Genomic DNA, 23,988 nt, shown 5'->3' with positions numbered 1-23,988 from the left:
AATGCTATTACTATCAAGTCTGCAAATATATCTATGTATTAAACTCTCCAAATACTATACAGCTATTTGGATTTTAGGTACAGAGGGCACTTACCTCCTGTAAATGATGTGGAAATTGCATAAAGTGACTGATAGAAGCCAAGTGCTGACAATACTGGGGATAGTCCTTCAATCTGCCAACAAAATCATTCTGCCATCATTTCATGTCAGAACAGAAGCAGCATTACTAACAAAAAGTTTCTGTCCAAATGCTAATCTAGGTCATTTTCTCCATCTTATTTGAAGAAAAAGTCATTTGAATAACTTATTTGAAGAAAATGTCAAAGGAAAGAAAACAGAAGTAAAGAGAGAAAATACTTAGGATTTTCATCTGATTTACATAAGAAAATACACTACCTTTGATTTTTAAAGGTTCTATTTTACTTAAAAGTAGATTAAAATGAGTCACTGATATCTGGAAACAACTCATATTTTCACAAACAGATGAATGGAAAAATAATTGGTAGTCAACCCATAAAGACTATTACATAGCTATTTAAAAAAAAAAAAAACAGACTACTGAAACATGCAGTAACGTTAAGTTTCAAAAAGCTACATATTTGTATGACTTCATTTAAAAGACATTCTGGAAAAACTTTAGAGATTATCAGAGATTGGAAGTCAGGAAGGAGACTAACTACAAAGGGGAACAAGGAAACTTCTTAAGGGATGATGAAAATATTCTGCATCTGCCAGGCATGGTGGTTTATGCCTATAATCCCAACACTTTGGGAGGCTGGGGCAGGAAGATCACTTGGGGCCAGGGGTTCAAAAATATTCTGTATCTTGACTGAGGTAGTAGTTACACAACTGTATAAATTTGTCAAAATTCAAAGAACTATACACCTAAAAGGGAAGACTTTTACTCAATAAATAATCAATCTGTTCTCATTTTAGTTTTGCTACTAATATTAAAAAAGAGAAGCTTCCTACTTTAGTTTTCCTACTTATATTAAAAAAAGAGAGGCTTTGGCCAGGCCTGGTGGCTCACGCCTGTAATCCCAGCACTCTGAGAGGCTGAGGCAGGTGGATCACCCAAGTCAGGAGTTCAAGACTAGCCTGGCCAACATGGTAAAACCCCATCTCTACTAAAAATACAAAAAATAGCCAGGTGCAGTGGTGCATGCCTGTAATCCCAGCTACTCAGGAGGCTGAGGCAGGAGGATTGCTTAAAATCAGGAGGCGAAGGTTGCAATGAGCCTAGATAGCGCCACTGCACTCCAGCCTGGGCAAGACAGCAAGACTCTGTCTCCAAAAAAAAGAGAGAGAGAGAAAGAGAGAAAGAGAGAGAGCAGCTTTCAGGCCAGGCACAGTGGCTCACACCTATAATCCTAGCACTTTTGGAGGCGAGGTGGGAGAAACTGAGCAACATGGTGAAACTGTCTGTACAGAAAATATAAAAGGCTGAGAGTGGTGGTATGCACCTACGGTCCCAGCTACTCAGGAGGCTGAAGTGGGTGGATCACTTAAGCCCAGGAGGTCAAGGCTGCAGTGAGCCGAGATGACGTCACTGCACTCCAGCCTAGGTGACAGAGGTAAGACCCTGTTTGCACAGTCAAGAAAGAGACTCTTCACAGGAAACATAATCCACTTACCTGTTTTTAAATCTATCTAGTGCAGCAATCCCGAAATAATACATTTTGGATCCAAAAGGCTTGCGTAAGGCTTCAAGAACATATCGTAGGGCCAGACCTAGTGCCATGTAAGTAACTAGTCCTTTTTCAATTATACCACCAAACAGGCAGGCTGTTATATGTAACTCTTTATCAGGATACTGGGGAAAAAACCGATATTCTTCAAACAAGTTCCTTAGCATACAGTTAAATACTTCTCGTTCTCTCTTTATAGTAGAGTCTTTAAATCTCTGCAGCATTTCTAATACCTGGAAAAGCAAGACAAAAACTATGCACACATAAAGGAAACACTTACTAAGAGCCTTTCTCAAATATGCTTGACAAAAGACTGTTAAGTAGAATATTTACCAAATGAGCTTGAGACAAATATTAAGGTTTCAAAAGATACACAGCTACATCAGAACACTTTGAGCTGGATTTCGAAAAACACTGAAAATGGCGTTTATTTAAGTCTGGCCTAAATAATAAATATTTAGATCATCCTAGACACTCACCTCATCAACAGACATGGTTGGATGTGGTGGATGATTATATATTCGCTGGAAATAGCTGTTTGCTTCATCATCTATCTCTTTACTAAAGTGCTGGTTTGCTTCTGGCCACACCTGAGACAAGTCCGCTGTTGGAAACAAAAAGCAATTACTGGGCATTTAAGCCTTTCCTCTACTTCCCCATAAAACACAGAGAAGCCAGAGACTATTATAGTTGTAACTTTAGGAAAAATTTTTAAAAACTGGAAAAGTATTAAGTGGTCAAGTTTCAGTATTAATGTGTTTGTTCTAGGGTAGACATAAAAGATCTTTAACAAAGTGCCTTCCATAATTCTACGTTAGTATTATCTTCATCAGGACTTACTATAATACAAAAGTTAACTTGGTTCAAACTCACAATGCACTTACCCTTAATACAACCTCATTAGAGGTTAACAAGTCTTTATCACTTTATAATAAAAATCACATTTAACATGTAAGAATTACCATGCATGTGCATGAGACTGATGTGAACACAAAGCATGCTACAAAACATAACATTCAGACAAGACTTTCATACTAACGTTATCAAGTCAGCTGGAATACTTTCAAACCTTGTATTATGACCATGCAGTCCCAATGACAAGGACTTAAGTCTGTTATACCTATGGATTTATAAAGATGACTTCTATGAGTTTAGTTAGGATAAAAAAATTACTAAGGAGGTAAAACAAAAATTGGAAACAGAAATCCAAAGTTTTTCTTGCCATTCCTGACTTGCTTTAAAAAAAAGAAAGCCAATAAATTTTTAGGTTAAGTACAAGAGTTACATTCATATATCTACAACATATGAATTTCTCTTTATCATACCTACTTCTTACTTTTAGGATAAACATCCTCAGGATGCAGCCTCTTATTAACCATGACTTTTTTCTGGGAATCCACAGCAACAGTGGAGGGACACCTCTAACTTTTTTTTTTAATAATTCACATTTGTCAATTGATTCCCACTGGTATAGGAGGCATATGAACATATGGCCATACTAACACAAATGAGACATACAACTAAACATTTTTAATTTGTATCAGTCACGCATCACAATCACAGACAACACTACGACTTACAAGGTTTCATCTTACTCTGCTGGAATGTAGGCTGGTTCAATCCAGAGGTGCCCAGTTTTCTCTGTACAAAAGGGTCGTTATTCACTGCAGGGAGTCCAAGAGCACCAGTTCCTATACCAGTCAGGCTGCCTGTGCCAAGACCACCTACTAGAGAAAACGAAGGCAGCCAGAAATCCTATCACTATTCATATTCTTGATTTTATTCACATCTCATATATTAATAAGACTGACTTTTAAAATGAAGTCATAGAAACTCTTATTTCAAAAGTCAGAATCTGTGTTAATTCCCTTATTACATCTATTCAATTTTACAAAGCCTGTAAACTAGGCAGTAATGGATAATCCCAAAATTCTTCAGCATCTGGAAATATTTATATTCTTGATAATGTGCAAAAAATTAATGTATACATTTTCAAGGCACACACTCCCATACACAAGGTAGTTAAAATAAGGAGGTGGCTGGCTTTTCTCAATGATTCCAATCAGATAATTTCATGGTACTATCTTCTAATTATCATGAGTCTCAAGATTTTTTCATTCCTCAACTCTGACAAATGGTATCTTACAATAATTAGAGTTTCGTTAGGAAGGCCTTGGTTACTTCATTAACCTTTATTTAAATGAACCAATCTTCAAAGCTAGAACTATATAGTAGCAATGTTAACCAGATTAGAGTCATGACAACACTGAAGTCCTTAGGTTTTAGTACCTGAACTTACGGTGCCAACATAAAAGGTAAAGGAGGCTAAGATGTAGGTACAAACAACAAAATGTAGCTTTTCTTTCAATGTAAAGGTATATGCCACAATATCTGGGGGGAAAAAACTGAAAATGTGGCCAGTTGGGGTGGCTCATGCCAGTAATCCCAGCACTTTAGGAGGCTGAGATGGGTGATCACCTGAGGTCAGGAGTTCAAAACCAGCCTGCCCAACATGGTGAACCCCAGTCTCTACTAAAAATACAGAAACTTAGGAAGACATGGTGGTGAGCAACTGTAATCCCAACTACTTGGGAGGCTGAGGCAGGAGAATCACTTGATCCTGGGAGGCAGAGGTTGCAGTGAGCTAAGACTGCTCAATTGCACTCCAGCCTGGGCAACAAGAGCAAAACCCTGTCTCAAAAAACAAGCAAACAAAAAAACCTGAAAATGTTTTAGAGATGTCCTATCATTTTCAAGGTTGGTGAAACACACTAAGGCAAACAGAACATATACCTGAACCTGACATGTACAATAGTTTCTACCTTTATCATACCAAGTTGAATTCATAAAGCTATGAGTTCTTGATCTAAGCCCTTTAGAATGTGATTAACACAAGTTACTGTTTATAGTATCATTGGTTAATATAAAATCCTTACTAAATAATTCAACTAACTTTGCAACTACAAATATCCTACTTCTTTACTCCAATTAGACTGAATTGAGTATGATAATATGTTTTTCTTTTTACAACTTTGAATAGTAAAGCAGGCTTCACATTTTCATTTAAGCAGCTTTCCAAACCCTTTACCAAACACTAAGGAATACTGAAACTTATGAATAATCCATGCTCTCATTTGCCTCCCCCTTACCTGGAAGCTGTGATGAAAGTCCTCCAATACCACTGAATGCAGTGGTCTGATTGGGGGTTGAAAGGGGTGGAAATGCTTTTGCTGGTGACTGAGGGGTACTGAATGCAGAACCCAAATTTGGAGGAAAACCCTGCATACTCTGGGTGTGAGGGGCAGCTGAACCACCTATACTAAGAGATGTCATTCCAGCAAGAGGGTCAATCTAAAGAAAAACATTATAAAAATGTATTAAACATATGTCAAGGAAAGGCAGACACAGGTAAAGCAATCTTTAACAGCAGCTCTTCATATTCTTAAATAGCAATTTCTAACACCCGCTCAATCACGATACTTAAATTCCAGTTACCAAGTCAAGTGTATCAGTCACTTTTCTTACTATGTCATATATGGACTGGGTTTAAAGAGTTTGCCTTTGACAAAATACAGATTGAGTACCCCTTATCGAAAATACTTGGGACCAGAAAAGTTTTCAATTTTGGATTTTGGAATATTTACATATACATAACCAGGTGTAACAATACCATCATGGGATTAAAAACATGAAATTCATGTGTTTCACATACACCTTTATACACATAACCAGAATGTAATCTTATGCAATATTTTTAAGAATTCTGTGCACAAAACAAAATTATGACTGTTTTGACTCAACACGTAACATCAGATCAGGTATGTAATTTTCTACTTGTGGTGTGTCATGTCAGTGCTCCGAAAGTTTAAGATTTTGGAGCATTTTGGATTTACAGATTAAGGATGCTCAACCTATAACAGAGCCATAAAAAGGGCTACAAAACCTAATGAATGATACTTAAGAAGAACTGCCTTGTAAATGTACTACTAAACATTCAGTAGTGACATGGGACAGTTAATATATTAATAAATCCTCACAATGTCCAATAAGCCACTTTAAAACAACTTCTCAAGCTAAATTTGAGTAAGTTTAAACATAAATAAAGGTATCAGAAATTAGAAACAAATCTCCCAGTCAAAATAAACTTAGTCAAAATTTGGGGACTTTGGAAGTGGGGGAAGATCAGCTCCAATTTTAAAAATGAAACAAGGTATGCTATTTACCAAAGTATATATTTTTAAAATATCTAATAACTGCACTTCCAGGCTTAAGTTTGTGGCAGTACTTCATACCTTCATGGCTATAGAAAACAAAAGCAAATGCCTTTTATAAAGTAGCCACTGAATCACTTAAGTGCCTCTTTCTTTCCTTAAAACCCAAATCTGCCATTCAATGCATCTGAAAAAAGAAGCGCAATATGTTGCTCCCAGTGAGAAAGGGGTGGTTGATGTCAGGGAGTAACTTAAATGTACCTTGTTTTTAAAAGAGCAGTTCAGTTGAGAGCTGAAGAGCCCCAGTTATAACAAGTCGTTATGCTCTAGCACTGCTGCTTGGCCCGTGAAGCTACAAACAAGACACATCAGGTTCAAAGGCAGTGCTTATGTCTCCAGAGTCTATATAATTCATATTTTAAAAAGAAACCCTTTTCATATACCTAAATAAGTTGGTTTATACATTTTCTCTTAGAATCACGTTCTATTTGATGATTAAAAATCTATTCTTAACTATAATGCCTATTTACAGATCTCCTTTAAAATAAGTGGACGCTAGACATGCAGTTATCTAAGATGTAATAAATTCAGACAATTTACTAATGACATAGAAGCTTATTCTATTCCAAGTCTATGGCAAATGAACATGTATCAAATGTAGCAGTCATTTACCTGAACAGGAGAAATGGCATCTAAGCTGCTAGCACTAGGAGGACGTCCTTTTGGCATAACTCCAGGTGGTGGTTGTCTGGCCTTATTCATAACATTACTGCAATTGGCTACCATGGTAAGGATAGTTTCCGATAACTCCTGAGAAACACTCCTAAAATAGAGGGGGAAAGGTGAAAAATATCAGTTCCTATTCCCCAGAACATCTAAGTAAACCAAAAAGATTTTGGTACTTTTTTTATTTTATTTTTTTTTAGACAAAAATCTCACTGTTTCGCTCAGGATGGAGTGCTGTGGCGCAATCTCGGCTCACTGCAACCTCTGCCCCCTGCGTTAAAGCAATTCTCCTGCCTCAGCCTTCTGAATATGAATCTGATTTTCTAAAAAAGAAACTTTGCTGGGTTTGGGCACAGTGGGTCATAACTGCAGTCCCATTGCTTTAAGAGGCTGAGGCAGGAGAACTGCTTGAGCCAGGAGTTTAAAGCCAACCTGGGCAAGATAGCAAGGCTCCATCTTCACAGTCAGTGTTAAAAAGTTGATACCAGATGTGGTGGCTCACATCTGTAATCCCAGCACTTTGGAAGGCCAAGGCAAGCAGATTGCCTGATGTCAGGCATTCAAGACCAGCCTGGCTAATATGATGAAACCCCATTTTTACTAAAAATACAAAAATTAGCCGGGCATGGTGGTATATGCGTGTACTCCCAGCTACTCAGGAGGCTGAGGCAGGAGAATCACATGAACTCGGGAGGTGGAGGATGCAGTAAGTCAAGATTGCACCACTCTACTCCAGCCTGGGTGACAAAACAAGACTCCTCCTCCAAAAAAAAAAAAAAAAAAGTTAATTAGGGGTGATGGCATAATATGCCTGTAGTCCAAGCTACTTGGGAGGCTAAGAAGGGAGGATCACTGGAACCCAGGAGTTCAAGGCTGCAATGAGCTATGACTATACCGCAGCACTTTGGCCTGGGTAACAGACAAGAAGAAAAGAGAAAATTTGATGGAACATGTGGCTAAATTTCTGCCATATTCCATCCCTCTGCATCTGCCATCATTAGAATTTTCTGAGTACTGGCTTTCTCTCCCCCTACCCCGACCCCCGAGATGGAATCTTTTTCTGTCGCCCAGATGTCGCAATGGTACGATCTCAGCTCACTGCAACCTCTGCCTCTCAGGTTCAACATTCTCCCGCCTCAGCCTCCTGAGTAGATGGGATTACAGGCACCCGCCATCAGTCCGGCTAATTTTTATGTTTTTGTAGAGACGGGGTTTCACCACGTTGGCCAGGCTAGTCTCAAAGTCCTGACCTCAGGTGATGTGTCCACCTCGCACCCCCAAAGGGCTGGGTTACAGGTTTGAGACACTACACCCCGTGTGGCTTTCTCTTGAAACTAATCCGTACCCCTGAAAAGAACTTGTACACAGTACAACCAAAATATTTCAAAATTTTCCAAGAAACATTCCGTATCTTCAACCACTGTCAAAAATTATGCCAAAACCCAGACATATGTATCGAAGCAAAAGGTAAGCAATTTTTATACTAGTATTTCATACTACGTGTAGTTACAGACAAAAACACCATGCACAGCAATAACCTTTAACAAGCACATGAAGAAGTGACAGATATCTAAAACAAATGTCAAGTAGGATAAATATTTACTTGGCAATTAAACCAATTTTCCTGTTTTAGGTTGCTATTAAAGGTTGAGCATCCCAAAAGCAAAAATCTAAATCCCAAACATCCCAAAATCTGAAAATTTTGAATGACAGTGTTTAAAGGAAATGCTCTTTGTAACATTTTAGAGTTTGGATTTTTGAATTTGAGGTGTGTACTAAGCAAGAAACTATAATGAAAACAGTTAAAAAAAATTTTAAACCCAAATACTTCTGGCCCCAAGCATTTCAAAGAAAGGATACTCAATCTCTATTGCCTCATTCAACTACGGGATCCTTCATATTCAGAAGCTCTACATGGGCCAAGCATGGTGGCTGACGCCTACAATCCTAGCACTTTGGGAGGGTGAGGCAGGCAGATCACCTGACGTCAGGAGTTCGAGACAAGCCTGGAGAACATGGTGAAACCCATCTCTACTAAAAATAAAAAAAAATTAGCCAGGCATGTGGCAGGCACCTGTAATCCCAGCTACTCAAGGAAGCTAATGCAGAAGAATCGCTTGAACGCAGGAGGCAGAGGTGGTAGTGAGCGCAGATCGAACCACTGTACCCAGCCTGGGCAAAAGACTCCATCTCAAAAAAAAAAACTCTACATAATAGCTCGGAGGCAAGAGTGACTTACACCTGTAACCCCAGAACTTTGGGAGGGAGGTGATGGTGGGAGGACTGCTTAAGGAAGGTGTTTCAAGACCAGCCTCTGAACACAGCAAGACTTCATCTCTACAAAATATTTTAAAAATCAGCTAGGTGTGGTGGCACATGTCTGTAGTCCTAACTACTTGGGAGGCTGAGCTGGGAGGAGTGCTTGAGCCCAGGACTTCAAGGCTGTAGTGAGCTATGATCACACCAAAAGCACTCCAGTCTTAGAGAAAGAGCCTATTCTTCCCACTTCTAAAGTTTGAAACTGTCAGAAATAAGAATTTATCCCTAAATAGTAAAGGTGACATTTTAATTTTCCATATTTTATTCTAAAGTGCCCACTGTTTCATTTCTACTTTTATTTTTTTTTTTGAGACGGAGTTTCGCTCTTGTTACCCAGGCTGGAGTGCAACGGCCCGATCTCGGCTCACCGCAACCTCCACCTCCTAGGTTCAGGAAATTCTCCTGCCTCAGCCTCCTGAGTAGCTGGGGTTACAGGCATGCACCACCATGCCCAGCTAACTTTTTGTATTTTTAGTAGAGACGGGGTTTCACCTTGTTGACCAGGATGGTCTCGATCTCTTGACCTCGTGATCCACCCACCTCAGCCTCCCAAAGTACTGGGATTACAGGCTTGAGCCACCGCACCTGGCCATATTTCTACTTTAACATTTCTGAAACGATGTGTCTCACTGGTGGTGTGTCATATATTACAATTGGTGGAATTACTTTTTTTGTTTTTGCATAGGACATAAAATATTGGTGTGGCTTACACATTTGAAGGCGTTTTGGATTCAATGCAGTATGATGTAATTACCATCTAACTGCTGGATAGCCTGTTTTCCTAATCCATGGCACTGGTCTTTTGGGAACAGTTTCTTTTTATTTTTATTTTATTTTATTTTTGAGATGGAGTTTCGCTCTTGTTACCCAGGCTGGAGTGCAATGGCGCAATCTCGGCTCACCGCAACCTCTGTCTCCCGGGTTCAGGCAATTTTCCTGCCTCAGCTTCCTGAGTAGCTGGGACTACAGGCACACGCCACCATGCCCAGCTCATGTTTTGTATTTTTAGTAGAGACGGGGTTTCACCGTGTTGACCAGGATGGTCTTGATCTCTTGACCTCGTGATTCACCCGCCTCGGCCTCTCAAAGTGCTGGGAAAAAAGGTGTGAGCCACCGCAACTGGCCTGGAACAGTTTCTTTTTAATTTAATGGTTTGTTTGTTTTGTTTTTTACTTTATTCCTTTAAGTACAAATCAAGACCAGGTGCAGTGGCTCACAACTGTAATCCCAGTGCTGTGGGAGGCAGAGGCAGATGGATCACTTGAGGTCAGGAGTTCAAGAGCAGCCTAACCAACGTGGTAAAATTCCATCTCTACCAAAAATACAAAAAATTGGCCAGGTGTGGTGGGGCATGCTGATAGTCCCAGCTACTTGAAAGGTTGAGACAGGAAAATCGCCTGAACTGAAGAAGCAGAGGCTGCAGTCAGCTACGTTTGCACCACTGCATTCCATCCTGGCAAACAGAGCAAGACTCTGCCTCAAAAAAAAGAGTACAAGTCAGTTGTTTTGCAGAATGTCCCCTGACTTGAGTTTCTCTGGTATTACAAATTCAGATTAGGTATTATAACCCTATGACATAAATTACATTGTTTTCTTCTCAGTGTATTTTATGAACCACATGATGTAGGTTTCCGTTGGTGATCACTTTGATCAATAGACTAACATGGTTTTATCTGACAGGTTTCTCATTAACGTTGCTTTCCCCCTTTGTAAATACAGCATAATTTGTGGGGAGATATTTTGAAACAACATAATTATCCTGCTCTTCAAACATATACCCATTATTGGCCGGGTGCGGTGGCTCAAGCCTGTAATCCCAGCACTTTGGGAGGCCGAGGCGGGTGGATCACGAGGTCAAGAGATCGAGACCATCCGGGTCAACATGGCGAAACCCCGTCTCTACTAAAAATACAAAAAATTAGCTGGCCATGGTGGCGTGTGCCTGTAATCCCAGCTACTCGGGAGGATGAGGCAGGAGAATTGCCTGAGCCCAGGAAGCGGAGGTTGCGGTGAGCCGAGATTGCGCCATTGCACTCCAGCCTGGGTGACAAGAGCAAAACTCCGTCTCAAAAAAAAAAAAAAAAAAAAAACATATACCCATTACTATTAGCATGCATTAAAGATTACAATTCCATCATAATGACTTCTATATTTATTAATTAAAATAACTTTCCTTCTCTGGCATTTATTATCATCAGTATGGACTCAAAATACTTTGGATACATTATCTTACTAAATTTTTCAACAAGACAATTACGGCTAATAGATCAATTAAAGAAATTAATTGAAGGCTGGGCGTGGTGGCTCAAGCCTGTAATCCCAGCACTTTGGGAGGCTGAGGCGGGTGGATCACGAGGTCAAGAGATCAAGACCATCCTGGTCAACATGGTGAAACCCCATCTCTACTAAAAATACAAAAAATTAGCGGGGCATGGTGGCACGTGCCTGTTATCCCAGCTACTCAGGAGGCTGAGGCAGGAGAATTGCCTGAACCCAGGAGGCGGAGGTTGCGATGAGCCGAGATCATGCCATTGCACTCCAGCCTGGGTAACAAGAGCGAAACTCCGTCTCAAAAAAAAAAAAAGAAATTAATTGAAACCCAGGAGTTAGGTAAACTGCCTTCTTACTTACAATAAAAACATAATTTATGCAATTTTAACAGGCAATTAACTTTCCAGAATATTCCACTGCAGATGGATTAAAATATATAAATCTAAAAGGTTAAACTTTTAAAACTGTGGAACGCTTAGAGCTTATTAGAGCACAGTGCTTTGGAATGGACATTAGTTGTCGTACAAAGCAGTCTTGCGCATTGTGCAATGTTTAGCCAGTACTGGGTATCACAGGCACATTTCTAATTATGACAACCAAAAAGACCATCAAGCCAAGCATGGTTGCATGCGACTACAGGACCACCTACTCAGAAGGCTCACGCAGAAAGACTGAAACCAGGAGTTTAAGGTTGCACTGAACTATGATTGTGTCTGTGAACACACACTGTACTTCAGGCTGCTCAACAACACGGTAAGACCTCACGGCAAAAAATAAAAAGACTGAGTATAGGTGGCTCGTGCCTATAATCCCAGTACTTTAGGATGCAGTGGTGAGAGGATCGCTTGAGCCCATGAATGAGCCATGATCACACCACTACACTCTAATCTGGGTAACAGAAAGAGACTGCTCAAAAAAACAATAAAAAGAAATTATGTTGGCTGAATGTGGTGGCTCATACCTGTAATCCCAGCATTTTGGGAAGCCAAGTCAGGAGAAGTGCTGGAGCTCAGGAGTTCGAGACCACCCTGGACAACATGGTAAAGCCCAATCTCCATAAAAAAATTTTTTTTAAAAGGCATGCATAGGCCGGGCACGGTGGCTCAAGCCTGTAATCCCAGTACTTTGGGAGGCCGAGGCGGGTGGATCACGAGGTCAGGAGATCGAGACTATCCTGGTCAACAAGGAGAAACCCCATCTCTACTAAAAATACAAAAATTAGCTGGGCATGGTAGTAAGTGCCTGCAGTCCCAGCTACTCGGGAGGCTGAGGCAGGAGAATTGCTTGAACCCAGGAGGCGGAGGTTGCAGTGAGCCGAGATCGCGCCGTTGCACTCCAGCCTGGGTAACAAGAGCGAAACTCTGTCTCAAAAAAATATATATATATAGAAATAATAATAATAAGCAAAGAAAGAAACAAAATCAAAAGACTGAGGAAGCAAAATCACCCTTGGTTAAAACAACTACTTGTTTAGTAATAATGATGTTCAAATTTTTTAAAAAGCAAGGAAAGAAACTATAAAATCCAAAAGCTAGGGAGGAAGACAAGGGTAGCTTCAAAAAGATGAGTCATCTAACAGTGTATGCTGAACAACAGAATTACAGGTGTTCATTTTATGATGTTTCAAAATTTGAAAACATTATCATAAGATAAAACAAGAGGGTATGGACTGACTTTCAAATATTCTTCCCTTCATGAAAGCAACTAGAAAATAGTGTTCAAATCAACTTTTTCAGAAATTTGGAAATTAAACAAAGGCTTGTAACAGTAACAACAAGGGAATTCTTTTTTTTTTTGAGACAGAGGTTTGCTCTTGTTACCCAGGCTGGAGTGCAGTGGGGCAATCTTGGCTCACCAGAACCTCTGCCTCCCAGGTTCAAGAGATTCTCCTGCCTCGGCTTTCAGAGTAGCTGGGATTACAGGCATTTGCCACCGCACCTGGGTAATTTTGTATTTTTAGTAGAGACAGGGTATCTCCATGTTGGTCAGGCTAGTCCTGACTTCAGGCGATACGCCCGCTTTGGCCTACCAAAGTGCTGGGATTACACGCAAGACCCCCCCATGCCCAGCCACAACTGGGGAATTTTTATTCAAGAGACTACTGAGCTTTCTGGCAAATAAATTTGCCCTATTCCCATCTCCAGCTCCACAGCAAGCTTAGAAGCTGACAGCCCTCAATCACAATGGAAACCAGCAGCCTGAGAGGTCAGTCAAAACAGGGTTAAAACATCTTCAAAGCCTTTCTCAGTGAATTGTCTTTATTTCACCTGTATAGGAGTCGATGTGAGAACACAATGACAAGGCTGTCTTCCTTTGACTTAAAAACTGACCCAAACAAAAACCTTTTCCTCACGAGGTGTTTGCAAAAAACATTTAAACGTAGTTGTATTAAACTTTCTGCCTGGCTGAGGTGGAAGACTATTACAGTTGGAGCAAACCACAGGCTAACTTAAAAATCTGTAAGAAAAACTTTGGAAGTAAAGACTAAGGTGGCTGTTTACTGCCAGGCTTAGTGCTGAAGGTGTGCCCCAAAGCACATATAAGACTCTCCCAGAGCAAAAACTAATTACTGATTCCCAGGATTAGGTTTAAGAAAATCTCTGTTCAAGATCAAAATAACTGAACTGAAGGGAAGCACAAGAATAATATCTCGGCCAGGCATGGTGGCTCACGCCTGTAATCCAGGCACTTTGGAGGCCAAGGCAGGCGGATCACCTGAGGTCGGGAGTTCAAGACCAGCCTGACCAACATGGTGAAACCCTGTCTTTAAAAAAAAAAAAAAAAAAAAAAAAAAAAAAAAGAATATCATCTCAAAGAGCATGTCCACAGAATTAAGCAAAAAAAAAAAAAAAAAAATTCTTTTATTTCCTGTGTCAGACACCACACTCTACAACATACCAAATAATTCTGAAGAGAAAAAGTACAATAACTGTAAATAAAGTTTCACTAATGGGTGGACCACCACACATTCAGTAAGACAAAAGGGTTAATTTGAAGATCGATCAATTAAGATTATCCAGCCTGAGAAAACGAAAAAGAGGGGGGAGAACACAAGAGATCATGTGGAACACCACTGAATGTGGCAAACCACTGAATGTGGCACCACAAACATAAGGAATACAAGGAGAGAAGAACAAGGTGCAGAAAGGTTTGTAGAAATAATAACTGAAAACTCCCTAAATTTTATAAAAAACATTAATCTAGAAATCCAAGAAATTTAATTCTAAGAAGAATAAACTCAGAGATTCATACCTAGACCGACATAATCAAGATGATGAAAGAAAAAAAGACAAGGAGAGTGTCTTACCAGCAGCAAGATGGAAGCAACACATTACACACAATACTCAATAAATCAACAGCCAATATCTCATCAGAAACTATGGAAGACAGAAAGCAGTGGGGGAGCATATTCAAAATGTTCAAAGAAAAGAGTGCCAACCAGGAATCCTTTAAGTGGCAAAACTATCCCCAAAGACACAGGAGGAATTAGAATATTCCCTAGATTACAAAAAGTTTATTCATTGCCAGCAGTCCTGCTGAAGCAAGTATTTAAGAATCCTGGTGTAAATGAAAAGACACTGAATACTAACCTGAATCCATATGAAAAAAAAATACTGGTAAAGAAAGACACACAGGTAAATACACACAGGACAGTAAAAATCTCCTAGTTAGGGCCGGGCGCGGTGGCTCAAGCCTGTAATCCTAGCACTTTGGGAGGCCGAGGCGGGTGGATCATGAGGTCAAGAGATCGAGACCATCCTGGTCAACAAGGTGAAACCCCGTCTCTACAAAAAAAAAATTAGCTGGGCATGGTGGTGAGTGCCTGTAATCCCAGCTACTCAGGAGGCTGAGGCAGGAGAATTGCCTGAACCCAGGAGGCGGAGGTTGCGGTGAGCCGAGATCGCGCCATTGCACTCCAGCCTGGGTAACGAGCGAAACTCCGTCTCAAAAAAAAAAAAAAAATCTCCTAGTTAGAACAACTGGGTTGGGTGCAGTGGCTCATGCCTGTAATCCCAACATTTTGGGACGGTAAAACAGGAGATCAATTAAGGCCAGAGGTTCGAGACAAGACTGGGAAACATACTGAGACATCAACTTTACAAAAAAATAAAAAAAATTTATCAGGTGTGGTAGCATATGCTTGTGGTCCCTGCTACCTGGGAGGACTGCTTTCAGCCTGGAGAGTTGAGGCTGCAGTGAGCTGTGATCGTGACAGTGAACTCCGGCTTGGGTAACAAAGTGAGACCCTATCTCAAAAAAACAACTGCATGAAGCATGAAATCAGAAATCTCTAGGCCAGGCACAGTGGCTCACGCCTGTAATCCCAGCACTTTGGGAGGCTGAGGTGGGCAGATCACGAGGTCAAGAGATCGAGACCATCCTGGCCAACATGGTGAAACTTCATCTCTACTAAAAGAATACAAAAATTAGCTGGGCATGGTGGCAGAGGTTGCAGTGAGCTGAGGTCGCGACACTGCACTCCAGCCTGGCACCTGGCGACAGAGCAAGAGTGTTCTCAAAAAAAAAAAAAAATCTCTTGGTGATCACCTAATGTATAAAGGTTTAATTTACATGACAATAATGGCAAAAGTCAGGGGGAAGGAAACAAAGCCATACTCAAGAAAATTTTTGGCCGGGCTCGGTAGCTCAAGCCTGTAATCCCAGCACTTTGGGAGGCCGAGGCGGGTGGATCACGAGGTCGAGAGATCGAGACCATCCTGGTCAACATGGTGAAACCCCGTCTCTACTAAAAATACAAAAAAAAAAAAAAAACAAAACTAGCTGGGCGTGGTGGCGCGTGACTGTAATACCAGCTACTTAGGAGGCTGAGGCAGGAGAATTGCCTGAGCCCAGGAGGTGGAGGTTGCGGTGAGCCGGGATCACGCCATTGCACTCCAGCCTGGGTAACAAGAGCGAAACTCCATCTCAAAAAAAAAAAAAAAAAATTGGATCCTGCTGAAATTCAGTTGATATTAATAAGTAAAAGATTGGAATGTGTTAAAATGTTAGTTTTAATACCTAAGGTAGCCACTAAGAAACAAATAAAAAAATAAAGTCAGCCGGGCGCGGTGGCTCAAGCCTGTAATCCCAGCACTTTGGGAGGCCGAGGCAGGTGGATCACGAGGTCAAGAGATCGAGACCATCCTGGTCAACATGGTGAAACCCCGCCTCTACTAAAAATACAAAAAATTAGCTAGGCATGGTGGCACGTGCCTGTAATACCAGCTACTCAGGAGACTGAGGCAGGAGAATTGCTTGAACCCACGAGGCGGAGGTTGCAGTGAGCCAAGATTGCGCCATTGCACTCCAGCCTGGGTAACAAGAGGGAAACTCTGTCCCAAAAATAAATAAATAAATAAAGTCAAAGAAACAAAGGAATTAAGATGGTACACTACAAAGTATCTACTTAACAGTAAGAGAGGAAGTAATGGAAGAACAGAGGAACAACAGCGAGGAGATACAAAGGTTAACAGCAAAACAGCCCTACATTATCAATAAATACATTAAATGCAAGATAGGCAGAATGTAGTAAACACACACGGAAATTCAAAAACACATTCCAACCATACCTTGTCTAAAAGAGACTTCCTTCAGATTAAGATACATATAGCTTGGGGGAAAAAAAGATATACCAAGCAAACAACAATAAGAGAACTATAACGGTTATACTAGTATCAAACAAAACCAACATTTAAGAAAAAAATTGTTAACAAAGACATTTTATAATAACAGTTAATCCATCAGAAACATGTAACAATTAAGACCAGGCATAGTGGCTCACGCCTGTAATCCCAGTACTTTGGGAGGCCAAGGTGGGTAGATCACCTGAGGTCAGGAGTGCAAGATCAGCATAGGAAACATGGTGAAACCCCGTCTCTACTAAAAATACAAAAATTAGCTGGGCATGGTGGCGCACGCCTGTAGTCCCAGCTACTAGGGAGGCTGAGGCAGGAGAATTGCTTGAACCCAGGAGGCGGAGGTTGCGGTGAGCGGAGATCGCGCCATTGCACTCCAGCCTGGGTAACAAAAGCGAAACTCCGTCTCAAAAAAAAAGTACAAAAAAAAAAAAAAAAATACCAAGGCATGATGGTGCACGCCTGTAGTCCTAGCTACTACAGAGGCTAAGGCAGGAGAATCACTTAAACCTGAGACATGGAGGTTGCAGTGAGTCAAAACAGTGCAACCACATTCCAGACTGGGCCCAAGAGTGAGACATAAGACTAAACCTGGCCGGGCGCGGTGGCTCAAGCCTGTAATCCCAGCACTTTGGGAGGCCGAGGCGGGTGGATCACGAGGTCAAGAGATCGAGACCATCCTGGTCGACATGGTGAAACCCCGTCTCTACTAAAAATACAAAACATTAGCTGGGCATGGTGGCGCGTGCCTGTAATCCCAGCTACTCAGGAGGCTGAGGCAGGAGAATTGCCTGAACCCAGGAGGCGGAGGTTGCGGTGAGCCGAGATTGCGCCATTGCACTCCAGCCTGGGTAACAAGAGCGAAAACTCCGTTTCATAAAAAGATATAACTAATGATAAGTGACTGAAAAAAAAAAATTAACGATTTTAAAAATACTTGTACTTAAAAACAAAGCCCCAAAACACATGAAGGAAAAACGGAAAAAAATTGAAAGGAGAAAAAGACAGTTAAAATATAATTGGAGACCGGGCACAGTAGCTAATACCTGTAATCCCAGCACTCTGGGAGGCTGAGGCAAGTGATCACCAGAGGTCTGGAGTACCAGACTAGTCAGGCCAACATGGTGAAATTCCATCTCTAATAAAAATTTTAAAATTGGCTGGGTGTGTTGACAGGCATCGGTAATCCCAGTTACTCAGGGGGCCAAGGACAAGAATCACTTGAACCCAAGAGACAGAGGTTGCAGTGAGCCAGGATCACACCACTGGACTACAGCCTGGGTGACTAATTTAAAAAACACAATCAAATACGTCTATACTCCACTTTCAATAACAGTTCTACAAAGATAAGCCAAGTACAGTAGCTCATGCCTGTAATTGATCCCAGCAGTTTGGGAGGCCAAAGTGGTAGGATGTCTTGAGCACAGGAGTTTGACACTATCCTGGGCAAGACAGTAAAATCCTGTCTCTACAAAAAACATAAAATTAGCTGGGCGTGGTGACACATACCTATAATGCAAGCTACTCTAGAGTTTGAGGGGGGGAGGTAGAGGCTGCAGTGAGCCATGATTATGCCACTGTACTCCAGCCTGGGTAATATACACACACAAAAATTAAGGCCAGGCATGGTGGCTCATGCCTGCAATCCCAGCATTTTGGGAGGCCAAATCAGACAGATCACTTGAGGTGAGAAGTTCCAGTCCAGCCTGGCCAACATGGTGAAACCCCATCTTTAATAAAAATACAAAAATTGGCCTGGCACAGTGGCTCGCGCCTGTAATCCCAGCACTTTGGGAGGCTCAGGTGGGCAGATCACGGGGTCAAGAGATTGAGACCATTCTGGCCAACATGGTGAAACCCATCTCCAAAAAAAAAAAAAAAAAAAAAATCAGCTGGGGGTGGTAGGGTGACCCTATAGTCCAAGCTACTTGGGAGGCTGAGGCAGGAAAATCGCTTGAGCATGTGAGGCAGAGGTTGTAGTGAGCCAAGATCGCGCCACTGCACTCCAGTTTAGTCAACAGAGTGAGACTCTGTCTCAAAAACAGTTAAAAAAAAAAAAAAGAGCCGGGCGCGGTGGCTCAAGCCTGTAATCCCAGCACTTTGGGAGGCCGAGGCGGGTGGATCACGAGGTCGAGAGATCGAGACCATCCTGGTCAACATAGTGAAACCCCGTCTCTACTAAAAATACAAAAAACTAGCTGGGCGTGGTGGCGCGTGCCTGTAATCCCAGCTACTTAGGAGGCTGAGGCAGGAGAATTGCCTGAGCCCAGGAGGCGGAGGTTGCGGTGAGCCGAGATCGCGCCATTGCACTCCAGCCTGGGTAACAAGAGCGAAACTCCGTCTCAAAAAAAAAAAAAAAAAAAAAAGAAAATTAAGTTAAATAAATAGAATACCTAATAAATTTTTAAAAATCAATGTGAGATGTACACTGAAAATGAAAAAATATCATTTAAAAAAATTAAACAGGTAGGATGTGGTGGCTCATGCCTGTAATCTTAGTACTTTGGGAGGCCCAGGTGGGCAGATCACTAGGTCAGGAGTTCAAGACCAGCCTGGCCAACGTGATGGAACCCCATCTCTAGTAAAAATACAAAAATTAGCCAGGCATGTGACAGGCACCTGTAATTCCAGCTATTCTGGAGGCTGAGGCAAGAGAACTGCTAGAATCCAGAATGTGGAGGCTGCAGTGAGCCAAGATCACATCATTGCACACTAGCCTAGGTGACACGAGTGAAACTCCGGCTCAAAAAAAAAAAAAAAAAAAGAAAGAAAGAAAACTATTTTTTTTTTTTTTTTTTTTTTTTTGAGACGGAGTTTCGCCCTTGTTACCCAGGCTGGAGTGCAATGGCGCGATCTCGGCTCACCACAACCTCTGCCTCCTGGGCTCAGGCAATTCTCCTGCCTCAGCCTCCTGAGTAGCTGGGATTACAGGCACGTGCCACCATGCCCAGCTAATTTTTTGCACTTTTAGTAGAGACGGGGTTTCACCATGTTGACCAGGATGGTCTCGATCTCTCGACCTCGTGATCCACCCGCCTTGGCCTCCCAAAGTGCTGGGATTACAGGCTTGAGCCACCGCGCCCGGTAAGAAAGAAAACTATTAAAAGCCTAAATAGTGGCCAGATGCAGTGGCTCAAGCCTGTAATCCCAGCACTTTGGGAGGCCGAGGTGGGTGGATCACGAGGTCAAGAGATCGAGACCATCCTTTTCAACATGGTGAAACCCTGTCTCTACTAAAAATACAAAAAATTAGCTGGGCATGGTGGCACGTGCCTGTAATCCCAGCTACTCAGGAGGCTGAGGCAGGAGAATTGCCTGAGCCCAGGAGGCGGAGGTTGCGGTGAGCCAAGATCGCGCCATTGCACTCCAGCCTGGGTAACAAGAGTGAAACTCCGTCTCAAAAAAAAAAAAAAAAAAAAAAAAAAAACAATTTTAAAAAAGAACAAAGTTGGGAAATTCATAATTCCCAATTTTAAAACTTACTGACAATCTATTGTGATCAAGACAGTGTGGAACTGGCCTAAAGAGACATAGATCAACAGAATTAAGAAACCAAAAATAAAAAACAAACAAACAAACAAAAAAGAAACCAAAAATAGCCCAGGTGTGGTGACTCACACCTGTAACTGCAGCACTTCTGGAGGCTGAGGCAGGAGGATCACTTGAGCCCAGGAGCTTGAGATCAGCTTGGGCTACATACTGAGACCTCCTCTCTACAAAAATAATTATTATTATTATTATTATTTTTTTTTTTTTTTGAGACGGAGTTTCGCTCTTGTTACCCAGGCTGGAGTGCAATGGCGCGATCTCGGCTCACCGCAACCTCCGCCTCCTGGGTTCAGGCAATTCTCCTGCCTCAGCCTCCCGAGTAGCTGGGATTACAGGCACGCACCACCGTGCCCAGCTAATTTTTTGTATTTTTAGTAGAGACGGGGTTTCACCATGTTGACCAGGATGGTCTCGATCTCTCGACCTTGTGATCCACCCGCCTCGGCCTCCCAAAGTGCTGGGATTACAGGCTTGAGCCACCGCGCCCGGCCCACAAAAATAATTATTATTATTATTGTTATTTGACCAGCTGAGAGTGATGGCACGTGCCTGTGGTGCCAGGTACCTGAGAGACTGACGTGGGAGAATCGCTTAAGACAGGAATTCGAGGTTGTAGTGATCTACGATAGCACCACTGTACTCCAAACTAGGAGACACCAAGACCTTGCCACTTAAAAGAGAGAGACCATAAACAAACCCGTGAACTAAGGGCAATTGCTTTTTCTGAGATAATTCAAAAGAGAAAGTAGTGATCTCAACAAACGCTGCTGGAACAACTGCAAAAGATGAATCTGGGCCTCTATCTCACACCGGATCTAATATGTATCATAAGTAGTACAGGATTTTGGACTTAAAAACCATTGGACCATCTTAAACTTCTGTCACTTTCATTGAACTCCCTCTTCCCCAAATCTACAACTTAATACAGCAATACAATCCAATTTAAAAGAAGAGTCACATTCAAGTATGCACTTCTTACCCTGCACAAGCTTGCAAACAGGCCAACATTGTCGCCAGAGTTTCTGGAGGAAGTTGAGCACTTTTGGGCTGGTCTTTTTCTGGGGCAAGTCCACCCAAAATAGAAGGACATCGTCTCTTTAAGAAAGTCATACATGCCTGGATAAAAGGCTCCTGAAGAACAGAAAAGTCTCTCAGTGATTTTAAATTGACCTTCAGTGTTTTCAAGTGAAAGATAACTACTAAGCACTATGACTAAAATCCAAAATAAATAACATCTTCATTGCCATTTTAAAAAGTTGTTTATTTTAAATTTCTACTTTCAGTTTATTACTGCTACACAGATTTAAAAAGTTGTTAATTTAGCCACTTTAGCCACCAAAATTTAAGAGCAAAAATAAATGAACAAATCCTGCTTACCCCATGCTCTCGAATTTTATCTGTGAGCCACTTATCAAGTTTGAGGTATTCACGACGTGAAGCAAGTGCAGCAAGGTCAATAACAAAGGCAAATGGAGTACCATTTAGCAGCATTGACAAGGCCTGAAGGACAAACCATATTAGAAAATGCAAGTGAAGCAATTAAGTAACTATGTCTGTCCCATATATTCTGCTTCTTGCTTTCCACAAACAACTTCAAATACAACACACTGCTAATATTTCCTTGGTCACAATTTAAGCAGCTTAGTACAATTCAGGGTAACATTAGTCATTGTTTTCTAAAATAAGATCACAGTTTAAAGGTGAATACAAACTTTACTACACTTTTAAAAATAACTAAACTTAGAGCAGAGTAAGACTCAAAGCATAAATAATAATCCCTACCCATTTATCAAAATCTACACATTGGCTTAAGCACAACTACATCACCAAACACCTAGTGTATAATAATATAGAGTCTAGGCTATGCATGTGGCTCACACCTGTAAACCCAGCACTTTGGGAGGCCGAGGTGGGCAGATCACTTGAGGGCAAGAGTTTAGACAAGTCTGGCCAACATGGTAAAACCATGTCTCTACTAAAAATACAAAAATTAGCAAGGGATGGTAGCAGGTGCCTCTAGTCCCAGCTACTTGGGAGACCAAGGCAGGAGAACCACTTGAACCTGGGAGGCGGAGGTTGCAGTGAGCCAAGATCGTGTCACTGTACTCTAGCCTGGTTGGCAGAGTAAGATTCTGTCTCCAAAAGGAAAAAAATAAAGATATAGAGTTGTTTGTCAATTATATATTTGTGAAAAGATCCTGTTAATTCTCAGAGTTGCTAAAGGGAAGAAACATGCCTAGTTTCCCCAAAAATTATGTCTAACAGATAACTTATGGGAAAAGCTAACTTTACACTATAAACAGCTTTACAATACATGGAAGACCTATCAAAAATAAATGAAAACATCTTTATCTACCTAAAGCACTCTCCTTCCTGACCTTTTCAAGAGATCTCTAAATTGCAACTCATAGAGCTAATTAAATGTGAATTATTCCTAGATCATCTTTGTTACTTAAGCGTTCATCTTTTTTCTCATTAGTAAATAAACCAGTGTCATTCTGTCCCTCTGCACTCACCTTCAAGTCCTGGGCCACATCAAGTATTCGAGACAATTTGGCCTGATCATACTGCTCCCCTCTCATGTACCATTCTGCCATTGCATGCATGATGAGTTGGCGAATCGAGGGAGACTGTCCCTAAGAAGGGGAAGATAGATTAAATAGCAATACTGCTAAACAATGTGACAGATACTATTAGAAATGCCCAGCTAATTTTACTAGAACTTGTACAAAAATGAGGTATACCTGTGCTGAAATTAGGTTCAGGCCTCAAACTATGCAATTACCATGATGTTCTTTATGGGAAAGCCAAGTTACTTTCCCATCTTCCCAAATAAAGCCTGTTCGTAGACTTGGGTCATACAGTCAGTCATTCAACAAACTTCTATGTCCTATTTTAAGTCTGCCTAACATTTTCAAAAACCAAATGTAAACAAGATTATGTGAATATAAGGTTACATCAAATTTACATAATCATTTTAAATACAATTACTAGTATATAAATAAAAACAAAATAGTTTAAGGTAACCATTTCTTATGTTGCACAGTACAACGTTGGCTGTATCACTACTTCTGGGAGTGGCACCTGTATATACATTCTAAATCTTTTTATTTCCACAAACAAGAATGTTTGCTTTTATAATTCCATTCCCCCCGCCCCTCAAGTAGCCTGGTTTTAAGAAATAACCATGAATGATGCAAACAAACAGCTGGAACTCAGTGAGTATTTCTCACAGAAGCAAAAGCAAGGTCATTACTATTGCTATATTCAAGTAATACTCCAGTAATTGTACTAGAGTAGCAGATGGTCCGCTAGAACAAGTATTCAATCACAAGTGAGGAGATGCAGCTTGATTATCAGCCATTTCTACCTCACAGCTATGGTGAGAAAGGAATAAAAACCATCTGGACTGCAAATGCTTGGTTAAATGTTTATCATGCATTTTGTAAATTGTAAATCTACAATGTTAATTGAGTTTCCAGGAAAGGAGGAGAAACTAACTGAATGACAGAACTAATGCTAACACTTTTCACTCATAATAAAGAGCCTCATTTCCTTAATTTGTAAAAAACACTTGTATATATAATA

At 41.1% G+C, this 23,988-nt stretch overlaps 1 protein-coding gene and 1 non-coding gene across 7 annotated transcripts in view; both read right to left on the bottom strand.

Annotated features, from left to right (window-relative positions):
* CNOT1 (CCR4-NOT transcription complex subunit 1) overlaps positions 1–23,988 on the bottom strand; it is a 96,476-nt gene that overhangs the window by 37,477 nt on the left and 35,011 nt on the right. For 2 of the 6 annotated variants that reach the window (XM_039475817.2, XM_039475832.2), the window contains exons 14-22: positions 22,917–23,036; positions 21,778–21,900; positions 21,380–21,531; positions 6,572–6,722; positions 4,838–5,039; positions 3,269–3,415; positions 2,168–2,292; positions 1,635–1,921; positions 95–173 (exon numbers count right to left, since the gene is read on the bottom strand). In XM_039475817.2, the coding sequence (XP_039331751.1) occupies positions 95–173; positions 1,635–1,921; positions 2,168–2,292; positions 3,269–3,415; positions 4,838–5,039; positions 6,572–6,722; positions 21,380–21,531; positions 21,778–21,900; positions 22,917–23,036 (1,386 nt within the window). The remainder of the gene's footprint in view (positions 1–94; positions 174–1,634; positions 1,922–2,167; positions 2,293–3,268; positions 3,416–4,837; positions 5,040–6,571; positions 6,723–21,379; positions 21,532–21,777; positions 21,901–22,916; positions 23,037–23,988) is intronic. The other 4 variants (XM_039475827.2, XM_039475841.2, XM_039475825.2 and 1 more) reach the window with 2 other exon arrangements.
* On the bottom strand, positions 6,153–6,288 carry LOC120362234 (small nucleolar RNA SNORA50). The gene has a single exon (XR_005578195.1). It is a non-coding gene; the product is annotated as a small nucleolar RNA SNORA50 (small nucleolar RNA).

The sequence above is a fragment of the Saimiri boliviensis genome, chromosome 1 (genome assembly GCF_048565385.1).
Source record: "Saimiri boliviensis isolate mSaiBol1 chromosome 1, mSaiBol1.pri, whole genome shotgun sequence".
Classification (NCBI taxonomy): Eukaryota; Metazoa; Chordata; class Mammalia; order Primates; family Cebidae; genus Saimiri; species Saimiri boliviensis.
The sequence above is the reverse complement of the archived record's forward strand: the minus strand, read 5'-3'. Positions and strand labels throughout refer to the sequence as shown.